Source organism: Pyrus communis, chromosome 1, assembly GCF_963583255.1.
Source record: "Pyrus communis chromosome 1, drPyrComm1.1, whole genome shotgun sequence".
Taxonomy (NCBI): Eukaryota; Viridiplantae; Streptophyta; class Magnoliopsida; order Rosales; family Rosaceae; genus Pyrus; species Pyrus communis.
Window position 1 is genome coordinate 2,989,741 of NC_084803.1, and position 19,392 is coordinate 3,009,132.

Genomic DNA, 19,392 nt, shown 5'->3' on the forward strand with positions numbered 1-19,392 from the left:
GTCTTCCTTACAAAAAAAAAAAAAAAAAAAAAAAGGAAAAACAGAACTATTTATAGTGTAAACATGACGACGTCGTTCCCCTTTGTCTTTATTTTTGTAACTTTCTTATTTGCTTTTCTCTTTCCTTTTCTGCTATTAGTTGTTTGGGCCGGCTAGTAATTTTTTACAAAATGACTTTTGAAAAACTGTTTTGTAAAACGGAAACAACAAATATGATTTAAATTTTGTTGGGAATTTGTTTGACAATTGAGTCCGATAATGATTTTAGAGAATTAAAACATTGAAAACGCATTTTGTACCCAATGTCAAAAAATAAAAATAAAAATAAAAATTTGTGTTTTGTAGTAATGGTAGATGTGGTGGTAAGGATGATGGTTGAGATGATAGTGGTGTTAGTAGCAATGGTGGTTGAAGTAATGGTAATAGCGGTGACAATAAAGATCTTACTATGTGAGCAGTGGTGGGATATATAAGCGGTGGCAATGGCGGTGTAGAGGGTAATGGTGAAAGGTGCAATGGTGGTGGTGGCGGCAGTCATTGAGATGGTGGTAGAGAATGGTTGTGTTAGCATTGCTTATGAGAGACGGTTGTGAAAATAGTGGTTGAGATGTGGGGATGATGGTGGCGAAGATGGTGAAGGTGGTGGTGGCCATGGTGAAGGTAATGGATGGAGAACATGGTAATGGTGGTGGTGCCAATGGTGCTACGAGATGGTGGTGACCGCCATAGTGTGATGGTGAAGGTGGTGATGGTAATGGATAATGTGGTGGTGGTGGTGGTGGTAGTGGTGTTAGTGGTGGGTGTGAAGGTGATGGGTGAGGTACATCTGGTGTTGATCATAGTGAGACGGTGGTGATAATGTCGATACCGATGATGATGAGATGGTGAAGGTGGTGGTGGCCATGGTAGCGAGGGTGATAACGGTCAAGGATATGGTGGTGGGAGGTGGTGTTGTCAAAAATGATGGTCATGTTGGTGACATTGGTGATGGTAATGATGACATACATGATTTTATTTTTATCAGAGCTCTAACTTAATTTGTTTTATAATGTATCCTTTTTTTTTATTATTATTTTGAATGTTTTTGAAATACATATAAAATATAAAAGTAGGCTAAATATTGTTTTTTGCATTTTTCGTTTTTTGAGTTTATTTTCACAAAAGAGTCTGTTGAACCCATTTTTAATCCATAAAAAAAAAAACATTATTTTGCAAAACGTTAACAAATGTACCCTAATACGTTCATTGATTTGTTTATTTTTTTATTGTCAATTTCTTTATATATTTTCTTTTGTCATTCCATGCTTCTTACATTTCAAAAAGACGTAGAGAAATATTATCCGAACCCAATTGACTTATCTCTACATCAAACTTAAAATTCTTTAAAACTTCAACTTTAATTGCTGTTAGGTAAATAAAAAGAAAATAAAAATTAGAACTTGTTGGATGGCTTCGGCCATCAACACCTCTCCATATTTTCGGTGAACCCAATCGAAGTTCCAGCAACCATTGATGCTCTCCTTTCTCTTACTCCTTTGTCTCTTGTTTCTTTATACGAACTTAAATCCAATCAATCGGAAAAGAGAAGCCGGTATGAAGTGGAGCTATACAGTGAAAGATAACAGAACAAATTATTTAATCTCAACTCTGTAACTTGGAGTTATACATAAAAACCATGAAATTCAAGCAAGGAAAACTCAATACAACAAGAGGCAAACAACAGTTATATGACTATGTCCTTATTGGACGGGAATTGCCGAATAGGAACTATAAGAGGTCACATTGATGACTGATTGGAGTTATAGATGGTTTTGGGTTTTCAAACAGGAATTTAGAGCAGAATCATGTTGGGGCAACCGCTGACAGCGTATGGTGATTCTTATTCTTTTAAGGTATAATAGTTGTCAACAACCTTAAGGAAATTTTTTGACGACGTTTGGTTGGGTTCGCTGAAAGGAATGGAGGAGTGCAAATGTGTGGCAAGATTTGGGTTAGAGAATGGGTGTGGAGATAAAAACACAAATTATTATTTTATTATATTTATTTATTTTAAGGCCAGGTTTGACAGTTTGAAGGATAACATTATTTAATTAAATGTAAAAATAAAATAAATGGGTCCAAATAAAAATTCCCAATCGTTAATGTTTATGTGATAAGGGGGGGTTAATGCTCTATTTAAATCATTGTTCTTTAAGAAAAAGGAGAATATATGGAAATCTAATATTGTGTCCTGATTTTCCCACCTAAAAGAAAAATCATAGAAGGGATATTTGTTTGGTCAAAATAATCTGGTAGCATTTAATGAGTAAGAATATCTAATTAAAAAGAAGAATATGTCAACACAATGCCTTGAATTTGTCTTATTTCGTACAATGAAAAATGAGAAAAATAAATACTATATAGGCTAAATTTTACATTACTATTCCAAGTAAATTCTCATGTCAAACTTAATTGATTATATCAACTAATTTTTAGTTCAGTGATTCTTAATTTCTGGTATCTTACGTTTAATTCAGGCTCTCTATTTATTTGAAAAAAAATAATCTCAAACAATTTTGCAACAAATATTTATTATAACTGTGTACAATTGCTCACACAGATTTAATAAAAATTGGTGGAGCCAGAAGCAACCATCAAAATACAGGAAGAGTGTTTTGTGGGGGTAATTGGACAACACGTGGCACGACTGTTCTTCAAAGCTAGATTAATTTCAACTTTGATAATTAAAGAATGATGAAGCATTACCCATATGTGACATTGAACATAGTGATAAACTTGCAAATAGGGGAACACGTAGGCCCCAATGGACATGATAAATTGTGGCAAAAAGATGTTAAGAAATCCACCATGTCTTTAACCCTAAATCTTAAACATAACCTAAAGCTTGTCCTGCCCATCAAAATGGTAGACAACATTGGACTTGCCCACAAAAGGTTCACATTTTCAAATATCAAAATTCACTTGAATCTTTTAGAGCCCAAGCCTTCACTAGCTTAAAATTACAAAACAGGCCTCACACAAAAAGCCCAAATATTTGATGATGGGCTTGGTCCATTTCTTTAATTAGCTTCAAAATGGAAGTATTAGTTGTGGCTAATTGAAATTAGGATGTTAAATACATGGGATAGTGTCACGTGCTTAAAGGTAATCTAGGTTCAAGCGTCAAGGATTTGTCCTTGACATTTGCTACACGTAGCGAGGAAGAGATATAAGGTAGCGAATAAATGCACAGTGCTGCCCCTTCATATTTTCTCAATTACATTAGATCTACAACAGTGGTGGTGGTGCGTGATGAACAGTCATCGGCCGCTGCACTCGCTGACGCCGGAGACGGCAGGGGGTGGAGAGGTCATTGGGTTGGATCTTCTCAAGACAGGGGCGGATGCATTGAGGGGAAGGGGGGCCAGCTGACCCCCCCAACTTCGGTGAACGTCCATAGATACCTTGGTTGTTGACCCGCCAAACTTTGGTGAATGTTCATAGATACCTTGGGTGCTGCCCCTTTGAAGATTAGAGTTGGCTTCATACACCCTCCAACATCATCATTTTTGGATAAACATATTAATGGGATGCAATGATATCAAACATTATTAGTGTGTTCAAGATAAGTGTGTTTCTTTGTTAAGTATTCATATACGAGCAGTCTTCGAACATGTTAGTTACCCTCGCAAATGAAGCATTAACAGGTGTGCAATATGCCTTTCCAAATAAATTTAGGCTTACCAATACTCGATGAAATGACGATATGCATGCTATTTTTGATAAAAAAAAATTTGCGCGCTCAATGCACTATTCTTACTGACCCCTCTAATATTATTTCCTAGATCCACCACTGACTCCAGATATGATTTTTTTATTTTTTTAATCCTGATTCGGTTGAGACATATATGCTTTAACAAATCACATTCGAACATGCTAGAGCATAGATTAGCATTGGAATGGTTTGATTCCCTTCCATCGTAACAAAATAAAAGTAAATAGCCGAATATTTAGCTCTTCGATCCGTGGCTTTAGTTTCCACAGCATTCTCTCGATACTTCTCAACTTTCCATGCTTAATTTTCAAATATTTGCAGCCTTTTGCATGGTTCAAACCTTCAACGTAACATGTTGTATATATTATTGATTTTAATGCATGGTCTGAGCTTTGATACAAAACACACACTACTTTTACCCGCGGTAAATACTAAAAGTAAAACACGTGATTGCATTTGCATGGCAAGTTTACAAAGAACGTATACGATGCTTTTTTGCATGGGAATTTAATTAACCAAGGCAGTTCTTTTTCTAATCATGATGAGTTTAAATCTTTTGCATTTATTTTATGTGTAGTTTTTATGTGACATTTATTATTGATTGATTCATGTTAAATTTATGAAAATTGAGTTAAGAAGAGTTAAATTTATAAATACATGTTAATTAATAATAGAGGTCACAGAGAGACTACAGATAAAATGAATCACAAAAAGACTACAGATAAAATGAATTCGAAACGAAAGATTTGAATTCTCTAAGCACATATTCGATTGTAGCTTACAAGAAATCATGATCTTATAATTGCCTTCTAAAGCCTGATACGGGGCGCACAGTACCACAACTTTTCTCTACTTTTCATGAGAAAAAGAAAAAAAAAAAAAATTAAAGGGAGAAGAAGGAAAAGTAGAAGATAAAGAGAAACCAAGTAAGATTTGATTTTCATTGAAACCAAAACAAACCAAAGCGAAGCTCGAGGTTTGGTAAATAAGATCCAAATCGATTGGGAGAAAAAGTGGAAGTTTTTTAATTTTTTTGCATGGTGTGTTTTGATCTTTTTTGCATGAAAAGAGAATCTGATGCCCTAACTACACGCCTAATTAGCAACACTTTTTTTTTCATCTCTTTTTTGTTGAAACGAAGACTAGTGGCACTTTGGACAAGTTGAAGTCAAATCATCTCGAACTGAACATCAAAACCAGTTAAGGTTATCCTAGATAAGACATAATTAATTTTGAATTAAATCGAGTGGTTTAAAATAATTAAACAAGTTCAGCTTGTACATCAGGGCTTAAGGTTTAAAACTTCAAAAAGGAGCAAAGGCAAATTTAAAGCAAAAGAAGAAAAAAAACACATACATATCATTTAGAGATTCTTAGTTATTTTTTATTTTACTTATGTAATGAGAGAGATAAATACAATAAATGGTTATAAGTTAGAATCTCACATGATCATGATATTCGTGAGAAATATCGTAAAACTTCAGGCATAATAATCACACACATGACTTCAATGTCATGGATAATTGAGTTAACCAAAGTGATGATCATGACCACATTTCAATATATTACCGGTTCTAAAATAGAATCTCAGATTATCACGGCATTCGTGATAACACACATACGTCAATGTCCTGAATAATTGATTTAACCACACTAATGATTGTGTGATATATAAATGCTCACCAAGAAGATGTGTATATCTGATTATTAGACAAATTGTCTGCTTAACGTGGCATGTAACGTCAGTATCATGGATAATTGAGTAAACCAAAGTGATGATCATGGCCACATTTCAATAAATGAGCATGATGGTCATATATACTTCCACATTTTCATCATCAACTAAGAAACAAATAGAAAGATGATAAAAAAACTTTGCTCAAAACTAAACCTTTACATTAATTTGCTCCAACAGCTTCTTTGTCGAATGTCGATTGATAACAACGGTACTGACCCACCAGAAGCAATGAAGCAAAAAATTTAACGAAAAAAGAAAAATAGATGACAACAAAATTACATTGGACTGAACCATCAACAGAGACTATTTATTCAACTAATGCTAGGGTTGAGAACCCTCGAGAAAATTTTTTGTCCAGGAGCAAGGATGGCCATCGGATCGAAGCACATCTTCCGCTCTACAAATCTCGACCATCGATCATTTCCGAAATGTCGCTTCCAATCCTCCGAGGATATGTAGTGAGGCAAATACAACTTGAAATCGAACCCTTTCTTGGTGCAGTACTGTATAATTTCTTGGTTCTGAGCCACCAGATTCTCAGAGGAGGGGCCTTTTGGGTATGGTGGAGTGAAACGTAGCAATGCCACTATGTAGAAGATTTCGCTTTCTGGTAGCACCACGGACGTACGAGTATCCCACCTGATCACGCATAATTAAATGTTATTTAATAATTAATCAAATCTAATCTAGTTGCATAATTAGTTTATGACATCTACCAAACCACAGGGGTTTTTCTTAATTTAAAAATTGGAGCTGGAGCCAGACAAAATTATGGTGTTCATCGATATATATTCTCATTTGAGAAATATCAAATTTCCTTGTCGTTTCTGAAATGGCAAAGGATTTATGGAATATAAAATCCTCATTTTCCATAAAAAGTACAAAAAAGAAAAAATCCATATGACCAACATGCCCCTTGAAGGGCCATCCAACACATCTTGTCAGGTTAAAAGAAAAGAAAAGAAAACTAATAAAAATGGTTTGAAAATATTGAGTTTTAATTAAAATAACAAAAATGTATTGTAAGTGAATAGTATCAAAAATGATATTTTTACAGTAAAAATATTATTTTCGTTAAAAATAAATAATACCAGAAATGTTTCGTTAAAACTTCCTTAAAAAAAACCCTAAATTTACTGCACTACCCTTTAAATCCAACCTATGACTTAATTTTAAGCAATAGAAAATTAAAAGGAGAAAATTAAATTAGTATTTTTCGTTTTTACTTTGGGTGGGGCCCACTATATCTTTGTCCTGCAAGTACTCTCCTACGTTTGCTTATACGCTAACCCAACCCAAACAGCTCAACCAAACCACCTAACCCTGACGTATGTGGTAACCTCGAACACAAGACAGTTTGGCTTGTGTACGGTCGGGTGCAGAGCTAGAATAGTACAACCATCATCAATCCTTCTGATTGGGGTCCCACTTGATGACCTTACAAGTAGAAAATATTTGACCTGCTATCGGAATCTTAACCATCCGATTTAAAATGTTTCACCGAGTTAGTCAGCGTATCTGATTCGGAAAACTATGTTCATGATGTCAAAATTAGGCATAAAATGTCACCTTATTTAGTGTACCCAAATAAAGTATGAATCTTCCTAAAAAACAAAAAAAAGGAAAAAAGTATTATGCTACGATGGCGCGGATGTCATATAATTTTAATTGACATATACCAAAATCGACATGAAAAAAGAAGAATGTATGACTGCTGATGTTAACACAACTTAAAAAACTATGTGGTCTTGAATTTCCGTTAAGAATTAAAGTAACAAATGAAGATGATATCCAAGAGGTTGGAAGTCAACAAAGAAAACTCCGTCGTATCAAAATAATGAAGAAATTTTTTTAGGGGATAATCTCATTGATTGATTGTTCAAACACTCTAACAATGTAACTCAACACGCATACGACAAAATAACCCATTATGAAATCGACCCAATTAGTGTGATTAGGCTGCTGTATTGGATATTTTCTCTACCAAAAAAGCAACGATCTCAATTAAGTAGGAGTGGGGAGTGGGGACGTTGAGGAAGGGAAAAACATACTTGCTTCGCCGGAGAGGGTAGACAAGCATGGGCCCGCCGATCCCATTCTTGAGGATCTTCTTGAACACAGTTCGATCGAAATCAGCAATATCTGATTTCGACACGAACATGTTCAACCAAGGGTGAGGAGCGTCCCAGATTCCATTGGCCTTGGCGTGTTCCTCTGCGCGCTTCACACGCAATAGAAACTCGACGTAGCTGATGTCCACCTGGAACTTCAACTGCTCAACGAATCCGAGGCCTCCAAGCAATCTCTTCACGCCCTGCAAAATAATTCAGCAAATAACGTCAAACAACGAGGGTAACTGCGTCATTCCGCACCACACGAGGGACACACATGCATGATTTACAGATTCCAGAAAATGATGGCTTTTTGGCCATTTGCGGAACTGCAGGGACCATGCCGTCAGCCAAATCTCAATCATGGACGCCTACTGGCGCATATATTTACCATTTTACCCTCCCGAGAGTGTCATTTGAGTAATTAAGACGCAACATTAAGGGGCGTTTTTCATGAGCACCATGTCATACAATCCAATGGAAGATAGTAAGATACACTACTGTCGCATTGTCACTCTCAAGTCGAACCACACGACGAACGAATCAAAACTTTCTAGAAAAATGAATTATAATTTTATTTTCTCAAATTTAAAAATTAAAAAAAATATGATTTTGTAAATGGCCTTGTGAATCGGATCTCGAATTTAGCTTCAACTTACTACGTTTCTGATTTAAACTATCTTTTTCTAAATCCAGTAAGAATATGGTTTTTGATAAATAAAATAAAAATAAGTGCTGATGGCAAAGGGGAATAAGCCGTCCTTGCATCGACAAGCTTCGTACACGTGTTTCAGCAAAAAAAAAAAAAAAAAAAAAACTTCGTGCACGTGTGAGACTGGAGTGCACAGAGGGGGCGGGGCTGTTTTGACTTTTTCACTGTCCCGGTGGGACGGTTTTGCGCGGGACATCCCACTTAACCCGCTCGAGGTCAAAATTTTCGCGGCTGCGGGGCCCACTTAGCAACTTCTTAGGTCAAAACTCAGTCACCACCGCATGGGCCCTATGGATAAACTGTACTTTGTGGGACCCCCAGAACCAGCCCCATGACGCAAACTTTAATTAAAGTTATTATACACCTATCTGATAAAATCGTACGGCCAGAAATTGCGGGTGCAAAGTTATTATCCTACAGCAAGAAGCATGAGATAATTGTTGTTTGTAGTTACCGTATCGACAGTTGAGGGGTGGTCAGCTTTGCGGTAATGACGAGCGAGTTCGAGACAGTAGAGGATTGGCCCGGCGGTTCGAGGGAGATGTGCCGCGTCGAATGTCTCCTGAGGATCTAGCGGCACCGAGGGACGCCCGTCCGCCGGGTTATCGCTGTTGACGAATGCGAAGCCTTCAACGTAGTCGAACGAGTCGCCGCCGTCGTCCTGCCGAGTTACCAGCAACTCGGCGTCCCGGGTGAAGTCGTCAAACTCGTTGTACACCAGCCTTATCCATCTCACCTAATCACATAATTAATTAACCTTAATTACTTTACGTAAATGTTAATGCAGCCATTTTTAAAACTAATTTGGGAAAAATAAAAAATAAAAAATCTGAAAATACTGACCATGTCCGGGGCTGGTTGGAGAAGAACCCTAGCTTTGGTGATGATACCGAACTGACCGAGTCCGCCGAGCGCGCCGAAAAACAGCTCCGAGTTTTCCGTTTCGGAGCAGTTAAAAATTTCGCCTTTCCCTGTAACGACTTCTAACTCCGTTACGTTCGACGTTTGCGGACCGTAACGGAAAGCCTGACCGCTGACGCCCGCGTTGGATAACGTCCCGCCCACCGTCAAGCTCAAGTAATCCGTCCACGACCGCGGCGCCATCCCGTACTCGAAAACGCACCGCTTCAGCACGTCTTCCCATAATGCCCCTCCCGACACGTCAGCGTAGAAGGAGCCATCCCTGGCCCTCACAACCCGGAAATGCTCCCCCAACGACCGCATGTCCAAGACGAGGCCTCGATCCGCCATAGCCTGGCCGTTGATCGAGTGGCCGTTGCCGCGCGCCGCCACCGTTAGATTCGACGACCTCGTCGCCGCCTTCACCACCCTTGCCACATCTTCTACACCCGCCGGCCGAAGAAAGGCTAGCGGCGAGATGGAATTCATTCCGCCAAAGTCTCTGGCTGCATCCGCGCCGCAGTCGGCGACGCTGCCCTGGAGGTCCAGTGCCTTGGAGAGGCTTGAGACGCCGCCATCGGGCCTGGATTCGGAGTCGTTTTCGGGGACGAAGCACTCCACGTAAGCTATCATCTTTGCCGGAAAAATAACAGAAACAGAATTTCTGAGGCGCTTAAGCTTCGATTCCGCTCTCTCTCTAGAGTTCGAACTTTCTCTTTCTAGAAAGCTTGGTTTGTCCTGTGTCAGACAGTAGAGAGAGAGAGAGAGAGAGAGAGAGGGAGAGTAGTAGAGTAGTAGTACTCTTTTGCTTGCTTTGCTCTCTGTGGTGGTTACGGTTTGAAGTTTACGCTTAAATAGCGGCTGATTCGCGTGTCACTCCCCCTGAGAAATTAAAAATTCATTTTTTAACTTAATTATTTAAATATTTGATTTTTTTAGGCGTTTCAGCGTTTGAGAATTCAATGGAACCTATTTTTTATTTTTGCACTCAACTTAAAAATGTCTTTAGTGGAATTTCAACTTTACCATTAAATAAAAAAAAGAATTTTAAAAATAAAATTGTTATTAGCATTTTAAAAGGGAAGTATTATTGACACTCCAAAAATCTCATTCTACACTCCTCACAAGTGTATTTTTCTTTCTAAATATAAAAAGTTTGGAGTGTAGAATAAGAATTTTGGAGTGTCAATAACAATTCCCCTTTAAAAATCTCATTATATACTTCTATTTTCTTTCTAATTATAGAAAATTTGGAGTGCAAAATGAGATTTTTGGAGCGCTAATAATAACTCCCTTAAAAAATTAAAATTTGTAGGATGGCTTAGCTACCATCGGGAAAACATAGTGCAAAGGAGGTTTTCACCATTGCACCTTTCCATTTTTTAGGGCGAATGCAAGCGAAGCTCCCATGAAAATTGATGATCTCCTTTCTTTCTTTCTTGTTTCCCCATATGAACTTGGATCCAATCAATCGAAAATGGGAGAGGCTAATTTGAAGTGGGGTTAATGATAACATATTGGGGAGCCATGTTCGGCGTCTAATAGAGTATGATAATTCATATCCTTCTTGAGGGTATGAAATGAGAAGGAGAGAGAGATAAGGAAAAGAATTGACGAACAAACTCATTGGAAAAATTTGCCAACATTTGGTTGTATTTGGTTTGCAGGAAATAATGAGAGATGGGATTAGGGTTATTGGGTAGGGATAAAAACACCAATACCTATTTTATTTATTTATTTAAAGACAAATCTAAGAGTTGAATGGAGAAAATTGTTTAGTTAGGTGTAAAAATAAAATAAATTGGTCCAAATAATTTTATTAAAAAAATTAATTAATTGAAAAATTATTGAAATCAGGAGGTATAGGTCCACTTTCCTGTTTAATTTGTACATCCTCTGTCTGCCACTTTCCGCATAATATATAAAAGAATTTAGTTATTGGAATTTTGTCAATTTCGAATTTTTGTTTTGTTCCGAGCTGGTAGCGCATGATTACTCGGTTAAGTGGTTATTAGTGGAAATCCTCTTTCGTATGCCCTGTTTCATTTTCTATTATTATTGTCATGTTTTGTTTTGTTGTACAACTTGAGGATGTAAGTTTTATCTAATTTATTTATTTTTCCTTTTAAAAGAAAATCAGTTGGCAATTTTGTCACACCAGTTTACTTTTTTAGGAGACTAATAAGACTCACAAACACATTTCAATCTCTCTAATCATCATCGTGTGATTCATCAGTATCAAAAATTGAACCTAGAATGTGCGGTGTGGAATACATAATTGATATTCATCCATGTCGACATACAGTATTGATATTCATCCATGACCACTGAGTTGTTATTTATCCAATTAATTGTTGATTAGATTGACATTTTATGACACATCATCGTACTAGAATTTTGATGGATAAGTTGAGGGGATTGTTTGCTTTTGTTTGTCTCTTTGATTATAATGTAGGGACTTTAATGAAAAGTTTCCAGTACTGTTCATTTTAATGAAAAATCACATTTTTACACTAAAAAGTCAATCTTGGTACTATTCACTTTACCTTTTATTTTGTCCTTATCGTTAAAACTCAAAGTTTTCAAGTCATTTTCATTAGTTTTCCTTATAATGTATGCTTGGGCTGGTAATTTTTTGTACATACATACCTTTGATTTTAGGGAATTGTTAAGAAGATTATATTTTTAAATCATATTTTGTAAATTATATGATGTGGACGTTGGTGGTTTGATTATTTTTTTAATGGATCAAACAAAAAATCTAATTATCAACTATTACTTCATACGATTTTAAGATGCTCGTTTGAAATACTTTAGAGCAGTTCCACCGAGGAACCTTTAGGCCGGCATCCAGCCAATCCACTCCAGCTAAGCAGATAGGCTGGCACCCAGCTCAAGCTGGTCTCTAGATCGGCTTAGAATGTGTTGAGCCCTTGCCCGACCTATTTGCTTTACAAAAATAAAAAATAAAAAAACAAAATAGGAATTTGGTAAGAGAAATTCTGCGCTACCTACAAAAAATCGGGTTGTAAAATTTAATGAGAGGGTTGTTGTTATTTAATGATGCATGCATGTCACATGCAAGTTTTAATTATTCGTCTATTTTGGCCAGCATTGTAACTTTTGTTTTACACGATTAAACTGAAATGTGTAAAACCCTAAACCTAAATTTAATATTCTCAGGTCCTTTTGCCTCTTGAGTTTTAAAATACTTTAGGTTTTAGCCGTAGAAAACAAGCGTAGCGACGATCTTTAATACGTACAAACTTCCTATTTTTTTTGTCTCATAAACTATACGCATATCTGACATCCAATGATGAAAATAAAATATGGTTTTCTATTCCTCTTTTCTTTTTTCGTAAGCATATGTGAAAGTTGTAATTTTACCAGTTAACAAATATGAAAAAAAAAAAAAAAACTAAGGAATCAGGAAACTTTGGAATATGTGAAGTAAGGAAACGGAATCGTACTAACTAGTCCTACCGAGTTGATTCCTAATTTCTGGATTACAAATCTTGAGGAACCACAACATAGTGGATCAATGATTGGGTAGGAATTTTAGATCCGTATTCTATACGACACGTTATGTGTTTGATTTCTAACGCTAGTGAATCATAAAATAGTGTCCAATAGGAGGTTGAAATGCCTCTGTGAATCTTTTCGACCTCAAAAGAGTGGATTGCAATGACGAAACTACCAGCTGATCCCATTTTTAAAAGAGATTACAAATCTTGAGGGGCAACCGACATTGTTTCAATTCCATATGCGCTAGAAGGCACAAGGTTACTTAGGAAATAACTATAGAAGCACATAACTCAAGAATCAGAATGCTTCTAATGGTTCAAATTCTTATTTTGTGTAAATAAATATATATTGATTTTTTATAATAACATGATTGATGCTCTATGTATGAGATTTTATTCCGTAGTTTTTTCAGTTTATATTGTTAGCAGTGGAAAAGAATTTATCTATATAAGGTCACATTAAAATAATGCCAACTTTCGCTTATTTATATAAATTAATTCACAACTTAAGACTCTGTCACTATGCGAAAGGATTAGCAGATGGACTTGGTGCTGTATTTGGGGGACACTAGGCAGATAGTACAAGGGACGTTTGATGAGTTCAAGTTCATGAGCCAATATAATATTAACCTATTACGCATTTGCGTTTTCATATTCTATATTTAATCGCTTAAATATTTTATTTTTCATTCAATTGTTGACATTGATATATTTATATACACACATGTATATTCCCATAGTCAACAAAAGTAGCACGCCTTCCTTAATGCTTGTACACTACCACGGCTTTCGCTATAAACTAACTAACTATTATATGACGAAAGATTTTATTAGGTGAGTTTCATTTGCTGGTTTAATAATAATATAAACAAAAGTAAGACATCGACCTAAACAAACAAGTGGAGTTGAAATGGTATTTCAATGACTAAGTAATTGCAACCGAATAAATGTTTTGTTTTATTTTATTGGAATAATAGAAGAAAATTTTAGGTTTTCATAAGCTGAGCTACATGTAAACTTGTTTGTCAGATATTCAGAGACACAGGTAATTGGTTTACCTCTAACCATACCGATATTGTCTCAACTTAATCACTTATTAATAAGTGTTGAGTTTTATCATAAAAAACTTCAGTGTTATTAGGAGTGAAACCATACACTTATATATTGTATTTTATTTGTTTAATTCTCCGATGTAGGACTTATATTCAACACGCCCCCTCACGTGGGAACACTACATAGTAGACCACAAGTGCAACCAATCTCACATTAAACATTAAGCGGGGAAGCATGGTGTACCTTATCTCGATAACTTAGGTACGACACGAATCTTGACCCAGAGTCAAACCCACCCTGATACTATATATGTTAGATTTTAGAGAGACATGTCATTGACCCACTTCTAACACACTGATATTGTCTCAACTTAACCACCTATAGAAGTTGGGTTTTATCACAAAAAGCCTTAGAATTATTAGAATGAAACCATACACTTATATATCGTATTTTATTTTCTCACTTCCTCATTTAGGATTTATCTTCAACATTGCCAGGGTCCAACTTTCACGTGGCTTCATGTAATTAGCTTACAAAGTTTAAATTTAATATAGTGATTGACAAACATCCCAACCAACGAACAATAATATTTATATTCTACTTTTATTAGAGGATATTTAAAGTTCACAATATTTATTTCTGTGAACTCGATATTTGGTTGTGACACACTCTCATTCTCTGTAAAATAATCCAAATTTAACCTTTTTTCGTAAAACAAAAGCACCATTCCAATATTCTGATAAGCACCAATTGAACTTGGTTTTTGAAAGAAAAAAGAAGCTGAATTTGAAACAAAATGCCTCATGCATATGTTGTGACCATGCATTTTGTAAGCTTCAAAGTAGATGTTAAATAATTAAAAAAATGTTCATTAAGTCAACAACTTATGTTATATCTCAAATATTCTATACTTTGCAGTTTGCATAATTAAAATTGTTCATTAAGTCAACAACTTATGTTAGAGATTCATAAAGCTAACATATCTCAAATTTATAGTTGAAATCTTGGAATATTATTCAATTATTTATAATTCATTGGTTCTAATCTTTTTTTTTTCTCGAGTAATGTTAGGTGGACTATATTTGTAAACTAAATAATGTGTCACCAATAATAAATAAGTATGTTAAGCAACACTTAAGTCAAGGTAATGCTAAGGAGACCAAATGTGTAGACTAATTGTAAACTAAATGACATGAAATTTGATGATTAAATTATTACTTAATTGTTTGTTAGCGTGCTTATTTATTATTAGTGACACATCATTTAGTTCGTAAATTATTATTATTTTTTTTTAACAAACGATATTATCTACAATAAAGGGGTGGGGGAGTGGGCTTAGCTTTACAATGGGCTAGTAATAATGTGGTTCATATTCACCTTTGGCGATAATCAAACCTAAGACCTCTAACTTAAAAGTGAAGAGAAATACTACTAAACCATAATACTAAGTGGCAGTTTGTAAATTAATCTAGCTTCCTAGCAATACTCCTTAAGTAATAATTCAATCATTAATTTTCATGTCATTTATTTCACAGAAGTTAGTCTACAAATTTAGTTTCTTAGCATTACCCTTTTTTCTTTCTTTTTAATTTTGCATTAGAAGCAACACCTGTAACAAAATTAGAGGCCGAAGGTATGGAGTCGTTGCGATGGTTGGGCATTCGCAGTTAGTACATTGTACCTGTAATAACGGATTATAAACTTTGTTTTGGTCTAGGGTTTTTGTCAATACATAACGGATGATATGTTTATGCTGCTGACACATTCAAAGTCAAAACCTTCCCAAAAGTCAACTTAATTAATAAATAGTGAAGTATTAGCAGACTGATTAGTGTGTGATAATGAAAGTTGAGCTAAAAATGCAGTGGACTTAGAGGCAAATTAAATTCATATAATTAAACGAAACTCGTTAAATCATGCAGTATTAGTGGAGTAATCCCATAAAGGTCAAATATTAATTTTCTGAATGAAATGATTATTTTTATAAATTAATAATAGTCCAAATGTCAAACTGGGTTGTACTTTGCTACTAAACTATATCATTCGTTTTGCACAAATCACCGGATTGACATCGTTTTATGAGTTAGTTAATTCCATATCTTGTTGTGTTGTCAAACCCTTGTTTAATGATTTATTTTTCTATATATATTAGGAGTCAATCACCCAAATTTGTCATTGTATTTTATTTGGCATAATCTAGTCAGAAGATTTTAATAGCTCAGCCTGCACATAATTGACAATTGTTTATTCGAGTTCTATAAGCTCCCAAATCTGATGATACTTCCATTTATATTGTCAACCATTTGTTATCATATTTTAGAAACATCATATTACACCAAGAGAAAGACAGAAAAAATTAAGAGTTAAGATGAAAAAGGACAGGGAGATCTTTTATCAAAGATGGAAAGTAATTTTAACATATGCCTTAATAAAAGTGTAGTAATTTTAGCTCGGGTATTGTGTATAATTGAGATTTAATTGAAATTCAAGATGAAGAGAGACAGAGGAGAGAAAGAAGAAAAATATTGGAGTAACAAGTTGTTGTACTACAAAGAGGAGAACTGTTGAGATAAGATGAGCATGGACTGGAGTAAGCTGGCCAAATAACGCTAAGCATCACCTGCAAAACATTGTTTTTGTTGAACTTGTTATAGGGTCAAGACAAATTAACAAGGGGGACTACATTGAGTTGTTGAGGCCAAGAACACTCAATGACTCCACTGTAGCTCGCTACTAATTGTTTTTAATCATAAAAAGAGTACTAATATGATAATATATATAATTGTTTTTGCCTATTTAGCAACTATCAAAATGAATGATAAAGTTACCTTGATCGCGTACGAAGTATGCGACTGAGCTTAGCATTTCCATTATACCAATCAACAACTTTGCAAGCACCATCCGAACGTGAGTCTGTCAAACCATTTTGCAAAATTTAGTTTCAATCTCCAAAACACCATTGAATTTGAAACAAGAAGATAAAAGGATATAGTGCCTAGCTTTGCAGAGGCAAATTGATAGGATCAATATTGGGGGTCCATATGATGCTGGAAATCCCTAGCATCTCTCCTTTTATGTCACCCTATGATATTCTCAAGTTTGGCCCTTACAAAGTAGACAAAATTTTATGACTCTAAACGCCCAAAGTACACCATTTCATTTCGCCCCACACTTCAAATTCTTGTTGCGATATAAAAACTGCCACAATTTGCATTCAGGTAATGTTAGGGAAACTAAATTTGGAGACGAAGTTTTGAAAACTAAAGGACATGGAAGTTGATGATTGGTTGATTATTTAAAAGTTGATAAACGTGTTAATTCATATTGGTGACGCATCATTTAATTTGCAAATTTAATCTTCATAGCATTACTTTTTGCATTCCTACCCATAAGGCAAAACGAAAATGAGAATCCGAGGCATTATAATTAAACTTTTCTAACAATGTAGTGACCATAGAAGGGGTACGTTGCCACGCAATTCCAGTCCGAATTCTGATGTGCAGTTTTATTAGTTTAAACTTATGTCTCAAAATTAAGTTTCTCTCTTTCGGTTTTATTCTTTTATATTTTTAGAAACACGTGTCCACACTAACTTCAGTTGAGTTTTTCTCTTTCGGTTGTATCCTTTTATCGTCAACATATATTATTGATTTTTTCCCAAAAGAAAGTAGGAAAGAGGATTGTTGTTTACAGCTTAAAGAAAAAGGTTATGCGATTATTTAAGTGAAGAACTTACCCTATCTAATTATTATGGATGTTTATGTGTTGGTTTGTCGTTTATTGTTCCGCTTTTTTCTTTAAAAAAACTATGGGCGATCATTGTTAAACCCTCGTTTCCAGTTTGATATCTAAACATTGACCAAAAAAAAAATTTCGATAACTAAAATTCAAGACTGAAAGTTGTTAAAAATAAAGGAAAAGACCTTATAGGCTTACAGTGAGGGTCAACTACTACAAGTAACTCCAAGAAAAATATATTATTACAAAATAGTATATTAGTTGGTAAATCTTTTGATTGATAATTAATCTAACCCTACTCGATGTGAGAACGAAATAAAGGGGTTTTTCGATCGAACCAAGGTTTTTGTCCTCGCGTATAATTTGAATCTTAAAGAAAAAAAGAGGAACCAAGTTTTTTTTTGTTCTCATTTGCTATATATGATTAAAGTGCCGACCATTATATATAGCAACTCGTTGTCTTTTTGGACGGTTCATTTTGTGTCAATTATGATTGTAATTGAGTTGTATGCAACCATGCAAATGGCGGGGACAACTTAACATCTTTTTGGTTTCTAATCTTTAGCTTATATGTGTTTAGATGAGGGATTTTTAGAAATAATCGAGATATATCTTGGGTTTCATATCAAAATTCTCGACGATAAGAGGGACATGCAGTAGCGAAGGTAGGTTTTATATCTATCATGGTGAGTCACAAGCTTAAAAGTACATGATTTCGCTCTTAGTATATAGCTATACTCTATATGTTCTAGACCAACAGAGGAAAAGAAGAACCCTAGACATCCTCCGGTGCATAAACAGCTCTGCCACTTAATTAATTATACAACTTATTAATTTTAATCTTTAGCGTTATACTCATATATGTTTGATATACTATTGAGATATAACTAAGTTAAACAAAATATGTACCACGAGAAGGATATGAATCATCAATTAAAGTCGACTTTGGGATTTAAACAAATTATATTATATGATCTTTGACTACCCTGGTCCAAGATCTCACGGATGATAGTAATAACTAGTAAAACAAAGGTTATACTCTTTCTTACGAAGTTGGAAACACTTGGACTTGGTCATTCTAAAGCTAGCTTACTTGTTACCTAGTAACGGTCATAAACTGCCAGAGTTGCAATCTTAATCCTCGATTTTTCTTTCGTGTTATCTTAACTCTAAAACTTGTCTATTTCTTGCTTAAATCATGTACCAGATTTGCCATGGATTCTGGGCATCTTCCACTTAAATATTTATACTCTCCTATATAGCCAGAAATTGATGTGTTTGGTACTAGTTGCTATATGCCACCAATAAGACTAATTAAGTTCTTACTTGCATGATTAAGACTCATTAATCAAAGGCGGTAGTATTTTATTTCATTTCAAACCATATCTGAAATCTGAGTTTCTTTCTCTGATGTAGACTCTTGTTCAAAGAAAGGGTTTAAACTGGAGTGTTAAACTTACCTATCGAACTAACATACTGTTCAATATGTAATTAACCGCACATATATATATATATATATATATATATGAGAAATTAGGTTCTCGTCCTTCCTTTTACTATTCCATTGATTAAAATTCTATTCTTTTTCAATTTTTGATCAAGGTCCTTGGTTATTAATAACATCATTAATTATTTCAATAATAAAATATTTTTTTATTTCTAAATATATTCATTTAATGTTAAAAATGTTACAATTAGTATATTTATATTTATGACTAAATTTTTTATCATATATTTTTAGTTTTAGTTTGTACCCGTGTTTAATTTGTAATTCTTTTTTAATTTGTACCAATTTTCTTTTCAGTTTTAATTTGTACCCATATATTAATTTCTTTTTGTGCCCATATTTTTTAAAGTTTATT

General features: G+C 34.8%; 1 protein-coding gene across 1 annotated transcript; it reads right to left on the minus strand.

Moving 5' to 3' along the window:
* Positions 1 to 5,546: 5,546 nt before the first annotated feature.
* LOC137749339 (cytokinin dehydrogenase 7) lies at positions 5,547 to 10,024 on the minus strand. The gene is made up of 4 exons (XM_068489439.1): positions 9,159 to 10,024; positions 8,770 to 9,051; positions 7,544 to 7,806; positions 5,547 to 6,131 (listed from the first exon to the last, which is right to left on the minus strand). Exons 1-4 carry the CDS (start codon positions 9,846 to 9,848, stop codon positions 5,804 to 5,806), a joined length of 1,563 nt encoding a protein of 520 aa, XP_068345540.1. The 5' UTR covers positions 9,849 to 10,024; the 3' UTR covers positions 5,547 to 5,803.
* Positions 10,025 to 19,392: the final 9,368 nt, after the last annotated feature.